This window comes from Zonotrichia albicollis, chromosome 2, assembly GCF_047830755.1.
Source record: "Zonotrichia albicollis isolate bZonAlb1 chromosome 2, bZonAlb1.hap1, whole genome shotgun sequence".
In the NCBI taxonomy this organism is placed as follows: Eukaryota; Metazoa; Chordata; class Aves; order Passeriformes; family Passerellidae; genus Zonotrichia; species Zonotrichia albicollis.
In genome coordinates, this window is record NC_133820.1 from 63,076,160 (window position 1) to 63,089,499 (window position 13,340).

The 13,340-nt window shown below is 34.8% G+C and overlaps 1 protein-coding gene across 10 annotated transcripts in view; it reads left to right on the forward strand.

Moving 5' to 3' along the window:
- The window catches only part of NBEA (neurobeachin), a 457,716-nt gene that overhangs the window by 218,238 nt on the left and 226,138 nt on the right, over positions 1-13,340 (forward strand). For all 10 annotated transcript variants that reach the window (XM_074535327.1, XM_074535328.1, XM_074535333.1 and 7 more), the window contains one exon: positions 4,681-4,745. In XM_074535327.1, the coding sequence (XP_074391428.1) occupies positions 4,681-4,745 (65 nt within the window). The remainder of the gene's footprint in view (positions 1-4,680; positions 4,746-13,340) is intronic.

Here is a 13,340-nt window from a genome sequence, read left to right on the forward strand (position 1 = left end):
CAGTCCTGTGAAACTGTAATCTAAAACTTTCTATTACCATTGTTTTATTAAATTCATATTCACATAAATAGTGTTATGAAAGTTTTGCATTCTTTTCCTTTCTGAGATTTGGCCAGAGGCCAGGAGCATTCCAATACTTGCAGATTTTCCTTCCAGAAGGATGTCGTCAGTCATTCTGCAACTTGCTTATTGTGGGAAAAGCCACGTTTAAAATGGATGACCAATTACAAAAGCCTAAAATTGATCCCAAATTTATTGAAATAGTAGACCAAAAATACTTTTTTTTTATCCTTTATCAGTAGTATATATGAGTATGAGAGAAGTATACAGGCAGTGTTACTGGAATTCTTAGATCTGATTCTCATTCCAAACAATAATGCAAGGTTTTCAGACTCCAATATCTTTAGGTAAATTCTTCTAGGACTGGAAGGGACAAATCTATGGTCTTAAAAACAGTGTAATCATCTAAAAAATTTATGAGACTGTGTCTTGAAATCAGTTTTCCTGTTTTTACCTGCTTTTGCCTTCTTTTACCTGCTTTTAATGGACACAATTTTCTGCCATATAAAAACCACAAAACATTTTGTACATCATGTAACATTTCTTTTGAATATTTCCTCCTAAATGAAGTAAAGCAAGTTATTGGTGATTTTTGGATAGGAAGTTATTGGTGATTTTAGGAGGTAACTCCACATCATGGAGTTCAAACCCGAGCTAAATTACATGCATGTTGTGAATTGCAAACACATTTTTATAGTTTCCATTTCCTTCTCCAGATGAAAGCTTGCACCTGTTCAGCTCCATACATGATTTTCCACCAAATATATTCAAGGGTCTAGAAAGAAGAAAGTTGATATAATAGAATTCCATCTGTCTCAATAAGTTTTAATTACACTGCAGTGATCAAAGAATTGAGGGATCAACTGAGTTATGATTGTCTTAGATTAGAAAATTCACTAAATGTTCAATATGACAAAAACAAAGTAGCCTCAGTTATATTTAAGGCATGGAGAAAAGAGAAGTCCAATGAAGATAAATTGATTTACACAGTAGCACCTGTAGTTCAAGGAGAATTGTAGGATGATTACTACACCAGGTATCTCTCCATTTCAGTAACTGCACTCCTTTGAGAAACTTGAAATTTTTGATACAAATTTAAACTTCCTTGCAGAAAGTGGAAAGGGTGAGAGAACTCTGAGAATCACAATTCCTTTTTTAATAACTATACTACATTATCACAAGATTTTTTAAAGACATGTTCTAGACATCATGAATAAAAATTTAAAAATTGTAAGCAAAAGATTATTTGGAAAGAAATATAATATAAACTAAGAAGAAGTTCTTAACAAGATGAGTCTAGTTTTTCCTTTTTGACCCCTCCATTACTTTTTTCCAAAGCAAATTTTCCATAATCAATTTAACATGCCTTGACTATTTTTTCCTTTTTTCCTTTTTTTCTTTCTTTCCTTTTTTTTTAATGTGTACTGGAGATTTGAGAATTTTAAAGAAATAAAACTTGGAAAATACACTCAAAAATAAAAATTGTAATGATATCAGAGAGTAAATGAATGTGCATCATGTTTTATTTAAAAAACCCCTGAATTTCAAGCAATATCTGTACTGTGGTATTCATCTCCTGTCCTCTGCATGAAACAGTTTCATAACAGCTTTCAGTCTGAACTTTCTTTCAAGGAGATGGTACTGAGGCATTCTTTATGCATTGACACTCTTCAAGCAATGACAGAATAGATTAGGAGAAGAAGTTAAGGAATGCGGCGATTTCCATTATCCTAATTAATTAGTACATTTTTTATTAATAGAATTTAATAGAATTTTGCATAACATAAATTATTTACAACAAAGCTATACTGGAAGTAATTGAACTGAATGTCTAAAGTCGTGATGTTTGGTAATTATGTTTGAAGACAATTTTTAAATTTATTTATCAATAAAGTTAAAAACCAAATGTTTGTTCTATTTTTAGTACAAAGAAGTGGTGTCATTCTTGAACACTGTCAGTGTTAGACAGCCCTGAGTCTTCCGCACCCCACCTTGTTGAGTCATCCCTACAGCCCTACCAAGCAGGAGCCCCAAGAGAAGAGATCCATGCATTCCTGCACAGAAGTAGCTGTCTCATACATGATTTTGTCAAAGGCTTCTGTTATTTCAGCGCCTAATTGCTACCATCATTTTTGAGGCAGAGAAAAGGCTTCAAGCTCTTGCTCTAAGGCTCAGAAGATTCATGATACACCAAAACCACGTGAGATGTAGTGTAGTCATTCAAGCACTTAGCTGCTAATAACCAAATGACTACGCTGTGGTTCCATTTGGCTGTAGCATAAATCTTCCAGCTACTGTCCCTGCATCCATTTCATTTGGTGTTTGTTTTTCAGCTTCTTGCATTTCAGGGTTGAGAAAGATTCCTTTGGAATCTGAGAGAATATAAACAAAACTGCTCCACATCTCAATCCAGTTCTTAAATGACATACAATGACATGAGTGGCCATTGCAAAGGCAAATGTAATGCTGGCATTGAAAAATATTTTCAATGCATTTTTAAAAACAAAATGGAAGAGAAGAAAACCAGGTACTCTTCACATATATGGCTAATGCCTCTGGATAGTGAATCTGTTTGTTAAGTTATGCTTAAATGTGAAATAAAATTGTGGCAGTAATGATTATTTGTGGATTAATGGAGGGTTGAGAGTCTTGAATAAATCTTGTCATAGATACTTTGTAGTGAAACAATGCATGAACCATGAATCCTAATTGCTTTCTAGGTTCTGCATCATTATGTTTTTCACTAGTTTTGGGTAGATAGTTCAGCAAGTATCAAACATTTTTATCATGAATAATTAATTCATATAAATCTATCAGATTTTCCACCTATGGAAATATAAGAAGTATTTTGTTACTTCCATCTTCTTAGTGGCTTTTTAGACAATTTAAGATATTTCCCATAAAATCCAGTTAGCCATTTTGGATGTCCTGCAGAATCAGAGACTGAGCAGGAAGATCTGGCAAAATATTTGCAAGAATCTCTTGGGCTTTTGTAGGAAGACCCTCTGTTACCTTTTAAAAATTTAATTAGGATATTTTCTTCGATCTGTCTTAGGAAGCCTTTATTCCTTTCTCTTCTCTCTTTTCAACTTCTTTCCTGACTGCAAAGTCATGGCAGCTGTGGTGCAGAAAAGTATCTCAAAAGAAATGCTGATAGTGGTTTGTATAGTGTACAGTAAAAGTCTCTGATAAAAAAAAATGCTACACTTTGAATACTATCTCTAACCCAGACCTTTTGTTTCCTAAAATGTCTCAAGGTGCCCGCGTTTAGGTAATTGAATTCTTTCATTCTTAGCTTCTCAGAGTGGTTTTCTGCTCTACACAGATGATTTAAATGATATCGTTATCTTCAGTTACTAGAGATGAAAAATAACAAAATAAGCATCACTGAAGAAAGGACCTGTTACAATAGTTTTCTAGCTCCCTAACCAGGAGTTACCTGCTCAGCCACAGGTCAAGAGTATGTTCATTATTGGGGTATTTTAGTAACTTGTCTTTTATAAAACCAATCATGAGTATTAGATTGTTGTTGTCGGGATTTTTTTAAGATGCATGACTTGGCCATATCCGTAAATTTGTATAATTAGTTAGAAGCACTTTGCTGATTAGTGACTAGATTTCACAGCTCTCCTTTGAGAAAGTTTCCTTCATCTATGGAAAATTTCCTTAATCTTTTTTTCACCCATATTAGGGAACAAGAATTGTGAATTTCTGCCTGACATTTTACTCTTGGAAAAAAAAAATTTAATCTATTAAAGGAATAGTTCTGTAACTGTAACCATCTACCCATTGACAACATGTAGTCTTAGTCTAGGAATTCTCTCTGTAATCCAGCTAATGTACTTTGTTTTGTTTTTCATTATGATGCAGAGGAAATTTTTATTGCTTTTAAAGATTTTTTTTAAGGATTTATCACAAAAGAAAGTAGTGTTTACTTGTTAGAGAGAGATCAACTCTTTTTCGTCTTAAGTATCAGAATTCTTGATATGATAGAAGCAGTGGGTTGTATGACAAAAGCTATTTGTGATGCTTTGTGAAACTTCTCTTTAACTTAGTGGTATATGAAGTAAAATCCTGTTACATTTAATATCAGGTGGTTTATATTAGTTTGAAATTTCATCTTGGAAATCCATGGTAACAGTAAATCAATTTTAAAAAATAGTTTGTTATCATAGACTGGTTTTGTTTTCACATATAATCAGAAAGAAGCAAAAATTGAACTCCATGAGGGTAAATTTTATACAGATTATTGCCTGTCCTTTATAATAAAATGTGCAAGGTGTAGCAGTGAAGACACATGAAGAAGGTACTTTGTTGCACTAATGTTCATCGGGCGACTGCATGAACTGAAGAAACGAGATGTGTTTTCTTGTTCTCTAGACAAGGAAACTAAAGCTTACTTAAGGGTGAAAAAGAAGACACGACCACCTAAATTTATTTGAAAATCTGAATTAATAACAGTTTTTAAAATGATCAGATAATTCTTTTGATGGGGGGGAGTGTTGGGGGAATTAAGAAGTTCTGCCTGAATTCAATCTCCTTAGGAAGTCACCAGGGTCAGCTTGAAAAATGCGGTTTAAAATCCTTGGGTTTTGATCATGTTATGTTTTATCTTCTTAGGAATGGCAAAATTCTATTCAGAAGAATGCAGGACTTGCATTTATTGAGCTCATCAATGAAGGAAGGTAATGAATTTTAAAGCTTTTGAACAAGTAGTCATTTTGCATTTATTCCATTGGGTGATACACTTCCTCACCATCTGTTCCAAAAAGATTGTGAAAAGGCCATGTTAATTAAGAGATCTATTGTATAGATACTTTATATATAGTAAATATTTAATTTATAAGTGTGTAAATTTTGAAACTTTTGTTTATTGACAGAAGGAAATAGAATTCCCTTGAACCATATATAAGTTTAGGGTTATTTGAGAATTGAACCACCATTCTCCAGAGCAGCAAGGTTGTTTTACCCAGACAGTCCAGGGAGCCCAATCTGTAAAACCATCTGCTGCTCCATCTGTTTTAGGAGCACAGTATTCATTTTACAGACATACTTCTCTAAACTATAATTTCATTATTATTTTATCTAGAACTTACAGACAATTTGAGTCCTGCAAAGCGCACATGTCAATACATTTATATGAGCTTCCATGATTTTGAAATTTTTATTAAATTTTTTAATCAACCCTCAAGTAATTTTAATTCTATGTATTCTACTCTGTGTATTGTTTTTCACTACTTCCAGCCGCCAAGCTGGGAAGCGAAGGGAGACTTTCTGGCCCTTCTGGTATGAGAGTACCCAAGACGAACAAAACCACTTAGGCAATGTGTCTGATTTGTATTAGCCAATACAGTAAATCCATTTGAATCTATGCATTTTGTTATGTGTAGCTAAAAAAAAAGAAATAGCAATACACCTGTTGAAGAGATCTTGTCATTTTATGTGTGATTTCTTTTTTTCACCAATGATATATAGTTATTAAAGTGAAGTATCAAGTCTTCTCTTTATTGTAGGATATTTTTTGTCTAGCTGATATTTTGGTAGTTAAATCATGCCTTTATTTGAAATTAAATTTAGAAAACATCAGAGTATAGAAATATAGGAGTATGAGTATTAAAAAAAATAAAAGAGTGTGTTATTACCCAGAATTTGGCTGGTGCAAATTCTTTTGAATTCCCTGAGCACAGTGAAGTTATAGTGCTATATAGCAGTAGGAAACATAAGTCCCTCCATTGGAAATTCTTCTTGCTATGAAAGGCAAATATGAGTTTTTACACCATAATAGGGCTCAACTGAGTGGGTCATGTACCGCACATTGGACAAGAAATTGTACCTGGCAACAGACTAAGTAATTATAGTAAGCTTGTGTTCTTAGATAGTAACATGCAATACAATTTGGACCTTTTCTATTTTCTCAGCCAGGATATTGAGATCAGATATTATTATGCTCACTATTGATAAAATGAACATTCTGAGCAAATCCTATATTTATATATTTTTAGCAGTCAGATTTTAAGATACCAGTGGACCTTCTAATCCCCTCTAACACTGACTTTTCAAGAGTAAGAATCATTTAAGGACCATTTCTTAAATCCAGTCATAGGAATGTCTACTCAAACTGCCCTCGGGCACATGTTCCTCCCTATACTTTTCTCAGAAAGGTGTTTTAGAATAAGTATGTGTGTGTTACTGAAATGCTCTTCTTTGCAATCAGCCTCTTTATTTTTAATTTACCCTTTTGGGGAAAAAGATAACAATCCTTTAATTGAAAATTGTTATAAATATTTATTCTGCTTAATAGCTAAACTTGTGAATGCAATTCATCAATCATAGCTAGAGAATGCAATTGTGCAGTTGTCAACAATTAACAGGACATAAACAGTTGATGAATGTGCAGCTGAATTAAAGTGCTCCCTAGGATAACCTGAAATTATAAACTGGATCATTTAAAGGAATCTAACAAAGGATCTTTATAATTAAAACAAAGCAGGGTTAATGGGATGTAAAATTGCTTATAATCGCTGTGCAATAATGATTGAATTTTAAATTATTAAAAGCAAAATGAAGTCTAAGAATATTTTGAAGGACTTTCTGGGTAAGATTTTGAGATACCTGGGAAATAAATCAAAAGTTTTGAGAAAGTTTTTTTTGTTTTGAATATGGATGAAAATATTTAGATGTAATGCAGAAGTCCATAGTTTTAATATCTTCAACTAGACATCTGTATTTTAATATATGTATGCTATAGGTGGTTTTCTGAGTACCTAACTTTTGCTATTTCTTCTTGAAATAATTTAAGTGCCTTTAGGATTTTTGAATGTATTATAAATGTTCTTAAACAAAATATTTCAGTATAGGTGTAGTTTAAATAATTACAACTATATTCCTGTTACTTTAACAAGCTGCATTTTCATTTTAAATTGGTTGATTTCCTCTGTTTCTGGGGTTTTTTGGTATAGATAATGTTTTTTTAGGAAGATCAGAATAACATGTAGTTTTGGAATTCAATATAGAAACACTGATACAGCTTTTTGAAAATAGAACTGTTGTAACAGCTTTTAGTGTAACAAGAGATCTGAATACAGACTTAAATTAATTCTTTCAAGGTATGTAATACACCTGAAAGATTTAGTGACATCCTGGTTATGATCTTGAACTTTATGCTTCTATGTAATCAGTCTCCTGCTATGAATGTGTGATGTTGAGGTTATCACACATGTCAAGAGCTTCACTGACAGCAGCTTAATTAGGATTTCAGATTTACATTGGGGTGTACACATAAGCAGGCTTCATAATTTTAGAGCTGGATGTATCTGCAATGTTGGCTGTGAAAGGAGACATGAAAAGACTTCTTTAGGAATTATATGTGAGGGAGACAATGGCCCACATTTAAGTGAAGTAGTGATGGATGAGGTCAAGAGAAAATGGCTGCTCACCGACAAAAATGAGAGATAAGAGCACCCACCTCAAGTAAATATGTATACAAATTCATACATCTTGGGCAACTAGGAGTAGACATTACTCCACATGCAATCACAAAACTATGACATAATTGGAAGGAATGACTAAGATTTGGTGCGACAGCCTGCACTGCAAGACAGGAGTGCTGCAATAGACAGTTTCCTAGGAAAAGGTAGCCAGAGAAAGCAAGGAGGGAGTGTTGCCTTCTCTGTGAAGAAGCAGTTCAGATTTTTGAAGTTCTTCAGTGGGATGGAAGATAGTCTGGTTGATAGCACGTAGAACAGGATGCGAGGAGAGTCCAGAGGAGAGTCACAGTGGTGTTACAGGCCACTCATTCAGAGTAAAGGAAAGGAAGAAGCATTCTCTAAACACCTTGAAGTATCTGGATCGCAAATCCTAGTTGTCCATGAGGGTCTTTAACCTTCCTGACAACCTCTGGAAGTGCAACGAGGTGGGATGCATGTAGGGAAGACAGTTCCTGAAGACTACTGGGAGTGACTTCTTGATACATGATGGCACAGCTAAGACTGACACACAACAGAATCTGTTATTTACCAGTGGACAAGAGATATTTTTGAATGTGATTAATTAATGGCACCTTTGGCTGTACTTGCCATGAAACACTGGCATTCAAGGCCCTGAGGGAAGTGAGGATTGAGAGTAGCAGAATGAATGCAAATTTTAGTCTATTCAGGAAATAGATCAGTCAGATCCCATGGGAGGCAAATGTGTTCCTTCAAGGTAGTTCTAAAAGGTGTCAGACTTTTAAATACAGCACTATCCAAGTGCAGGAACAGGGAAAAGGTGCATGTAGCAAGAGTGTGGTTCAGCCAGAAAAAGAAATTATTATAGAACTTTGATGAAAAAGGGGAGTACACAGAGGTGAAACTACGAGCTGGCTAGAAAGGAGGAATTTAGAAGTGTAAGCACATAAGAAATATTGTCAGGAAGGCCAGCAGTCAGCTGAAAATGAAACTTAGAAGAGATATCGAGCATAACAAGAGCTTCATTAATAGCCTGACCTAGTAGGGAAATGTTTTGTTGTTAAATGGGGTGGATGATTTAGTCACAGATATGACTGAGATGCTCAATGCCTTATTTTGCCTCAATCTTCACTAAATTTTATTAAGGCTCTGCCTTTAGTGAAAGAGTTAAATGACCAACATCTACCAACAGTGGATAAGGTCTGAGTCAAGAATTCCTTGAGACAGCTTGTGTCGTACAAGCCCATGATACCTGAGGGGTACATCTGATGGTTGTGAGAGTCTTTGCAAGGCTGATCACCTATCCAAGAAGTCAAGGAAATTGGGGCAAGTTACAGGCGCTGGAGAAAGGCATAAGTTACACCTATCTTTAAAATAGTCCTCAAAATCCAGGGGAAAGCTTGTCTTTTTTTCTTCTGGCTTTTGGAAGACCATCTAGTAAGTCCCTTTAAAACAAATTCTGGATGCCTGAAAGAGAAGGTAATTGAGAACGATCAACATGGATTTACAAAAGGTAAACCATCATGGCCAACCTGTTTGCTTTCTGTGATAAAAAAAGATAAACCAGTCAGATTTGTGGTCACAGGAGTATGTAAATCATTTATGTTGACACTGGAAAGATCCCACAATATTCATGCACCAGTTAGAACTCTACATTCTGAAGTGATGGACAACTAAACAGATAAAAGACTTACTACTTAAACAGGGTCGAAAGTTTGTGGTTAATTGGTTGTACCTTAGCTTAACGTTTTTGACAAGCATAGTATCTCAGGGATCTATCCTGCCTAAGAGATGGATTTTATAGATCATGATCTGTTCATCTTTCAGAGCTGAATTACTATCCTCATCATCCATTTCCTTCCCCCATTGTGCTTTCTCAACACTCACCTCTTTTAGGAGATAATCTTTTTCCTTTCATTTAAATATTTTCCTTTACTTTTTAGATAATTTCTTCATTTTAAATAGAGGTAGTCTAATTCTAATATAAATTTAAGGCAACATGAGCCTATATTTAATCTCAGATTTAAAATTGTAAACTTTGCTCCTGTAATTCCATCTCTGTACCTAAGTGTGCTTTCTACCTTTAGCCATGAAAATATATATTTTAGCATATCCACCTACATGGACCTCTGAGCATACTTAAAATTCACAAGAAGCCATTTTCTTTTAAACCTTGTTTTGTTGAAATATTTTGAAAAAAAATCCAAGGTGTTTATTTAGTCTGGAAATCAGTGTTTCTTTATGTTTTGATCAATTGCTGATTCAGTCCTGGAAGGAGGCTCATAAAGACTTATATTCTTTCCTTGTTACCTCAACTGGAATTATGGGGTATCTACATAAAATTTTCTTTTGGACATCCTCTGTTGTCGTTTGGCAATTCTGATATGTTTCGTTTGTGGTAAATTAGTTCACAGCCATTATTCACTCTCTCAATACCTAAATGTTCAGGCATATGTTAAAAGATATATCTATAGTGCCACTTGCCATATTTGATTTCTGATGTGCATCTGCATTTTGGATCTCTTAATAGCTCTCAAAGAACTGATTTAGTAGTAGGGTCCAAAATGGATGCTGTTCCTTGTTTCTGTTTTGATTATGATCTTGATTACAGGACAGAATGGGGATCTGACCTGAATCATCCAAGAAGGCAAGATATTGGGTCATCTGACCATATGAAGTTCAGGGCTACCACATGCAAAGGATTCTGGTCTGGTGTGCAAAATTCAATATATGCAAACACAGTCAGAAATTTACATTGGGGAAGCAGTAGCTTAGAAACCATAAATAAGAGCAAAGGTGTTTGATTATTCTGTCTTTGATAGATATAACCAAATTCTACTGCTTTATTGTCATCTTCACAAAGTGTAACTTTTGATTGGAGGAATCCTTTATTAACTGGCTGTTTTATGGAAATTTATCCTATATATCATCTTCCTTTAGTAGAGGATCCCTGTCATAGATACTTCTGTAAAAGTGGACACTGAATGTCTGTATTTCTGCTCCAGCTAAAGTGTGAGCTTGTGTTTAGATGTGCTTGTTCATAATCTTGTTTTCCTTACTGCAGCTGTCCTTGTCCTGGCTCCAGACAAGTAGTTTGTGTTAGACAAAGTGTACATTGTTATGGTAACCATCTGTGTGATTGTGGGGGCAGTACACCTACAGTTCTTAGATCTATTAGAGGTTTTGAGGTATCCTTTCCCCTTCTAGCATTGCCTGATCAGGTCACATCTGAAAGTGGAGGCTGATCCTGCCATATAGGCCATCTCAGCTGCAACTGCTGGTTGTGCATGTTTACTGGGTAGTCACTATTACAAAGAGACAGACTCCTCTTGATTTAGAAAATTCTTCTGCGAAATAGCAAGTCTTTATGGGAGTGGAACAGATTCTTTGTAGTCATCTCTGAGTTTTATTGAATCTGTTGCAGCTTCTGAGACATTTCTGAAACAATTATAGTTACTCTCCATGAAATTTTTCTTGTCAGTGTGCTTATGTTGTAGTTAAATAGCCAGTGTTTGCATGCTATAATTTAAAACTTTCCCCTAGGGTATTCTTCATCATTTCTGTCTTGCAAGAAATGAGACCTCTGTGTTAGACATTACTTTGCAAAATTTATAGGAATTTACTTTCAAAGATTCATAGCAGTACTGCATCTTGTGGAACTTCAAACTCTTCGAGTTAGACTAGTTTATTAACTATCCTATTGCAGATACCCAGTGCAATGATAGGTTTCATTTCTTATGAATGCCATTAAGAGTAATAATTGTCAAAACAACTGTTTGATAAAAACATGGCACATTTCCAGGCTGTGTTTTTTGGTTTTGTTTTTTGTTTTAAATAAAGCTATGGGCATATGATGAAAGTAAATCAGAGAAACATCTGTTTCCCTGGACATGTGAGTTGGCAGAACTTCAGGAATGAATAGAGGAACCAAGACCTTGACTAAATTATAACAAATGTTCATTTGGTAATCTTTTTTGAAAATTGCTGTTTGGGAATGATCTGGGTTTTTTAGTTTGTTTCAAATAAAGGGAAGGCTGGATAACATAGGCTCAATTCTTTTGTCTAGCAGCATAAAAGCTATGAGTGCTCTCTCTCTCTATGAGATTATTATTAGGAGCAAATGACTGCAGGATAACAAAGCCAGGTTAGGATAGTGAGACAAGAATTTTTATCCTTCAGTTCTAATAGGTGTACAAATAACCCCTCAATCCACAGTTAAATGTGTTGCAAGCATTTTATATTTTTTACAGGTTTCTAATACAGTTTGTTTATAGTCTTATCACTATGTTTATTTTCAAAATTCTAAGAAAGTTCTCCCAGGCACTGGCTATTTATCTGAATGACTTCATAGAATGTGGTATTTCACAATCCTACCTTTTAAAATTCTATTATCTGTAAAACAGGGGCTTCTGATTGGTTGAACGTATTTTTCACATCTTCCTTGAACCTGTAAGCACTCTGGAATTCTAAAGTAACTTTGCTGAGGACAAAATTCTAGAAAGCTGCATAGATGGATTTAAAATAACTTCTTACTTACTCCCAAACAGTATTTAAAAATAATTCACATTTATGAATAGTCATGTCCTGAAACTTGCTCTCAGTCTGGTCTTGCCCATAAATCTGAAACTTTTCAATTTTTAGGTTAAGGAAACCCCACCATTTATTCCTGCAGATACTTGAGCCTTGTCATGCTTATTATGAAGTACCAGCCTATTTTATTAGAGTTTTTCTCCCATATCTTCAGCTGAAAACTCCACAGTTGTCTGAACAGAAAGATCATTTCTCTGTAGAAGGATTTGAGACACAAGTGATTTTGGACTGCTTTGTTGGTGGATTTCCTACTGAAATTCTTTTGATTCAATCTAAAACCAAGGCAAACCTGTTTCCTAGTAAAGGAACTTTAACTGTAGTTTGTAAATTTGTAGGCATTAGTATAAACCAAGCTTGTCTGGGTGAAGAGAAACCTTAAGTTAGGTTGTGTTTAGTCCCTACCTTATGCAGTAAGGATTGCCACACAAAGAGGAGATAAGATTTGTTGCTTGTCATCATTGATTCAGATCAGCACATCCAGCAAGCACAGCTGTCTTCAATACTGGTAGGAGTTCCAATGGTGCAACTGAAGACATGGTCACACACAGGACAAAGCCAAATCTTTTTCAAGGTCAAATTTTCTGCTTTTTTTACCCAAGGCTTTTTTTTTTTTTTTTTTGGGTAAATCATGACTTTCTGGAAGGGAGAATAAAAATTACAGCCAGCCTGTGGTGAATCCTTAGCCCTTTGGAAGTGCTGCTTATGTAGAAATGTATAAGTATGACCACAAAGCCTGATTCCTCACTGTCTCAACATTAATGTAGCTTCTAGGTCTGTTGAGGGTGATGGATGGGAGGATTTACAAGCATTAATGAGAACTGTGGGTATAACTCAATCACCATGATAAGGAGATCTCACTAAAGAACACAGGTTTTTTCTAAAGGAGAGTCAAAATTGGAAAGCTCTCAAATTTTAGATCACCCCTTTGTATAGCAATTTTACATCCGTTCTTGTGCCTCAAGGTGCTTCTCAGTGGGATGGTCACTCAAGTACAGGATGATGGTCAGAGGAAGATAAAGATAATAGACTTTTTCCTAGAAAGAGAATGCTCTGTAAAAAACTGTGGATGGGAAGCCAGTCTGGGCAGATGACAGAAATATCAATCAAGTTATACTGGGTGGGTTTCAACCTGTATTAATATAAATGTTATACAGTATAATGTATTATATAAATATTTTATAATGTAACAGTACCTGGTGTTCATATTCTTGAAAATATATGCTAGAAAATATATACATCTTTTGG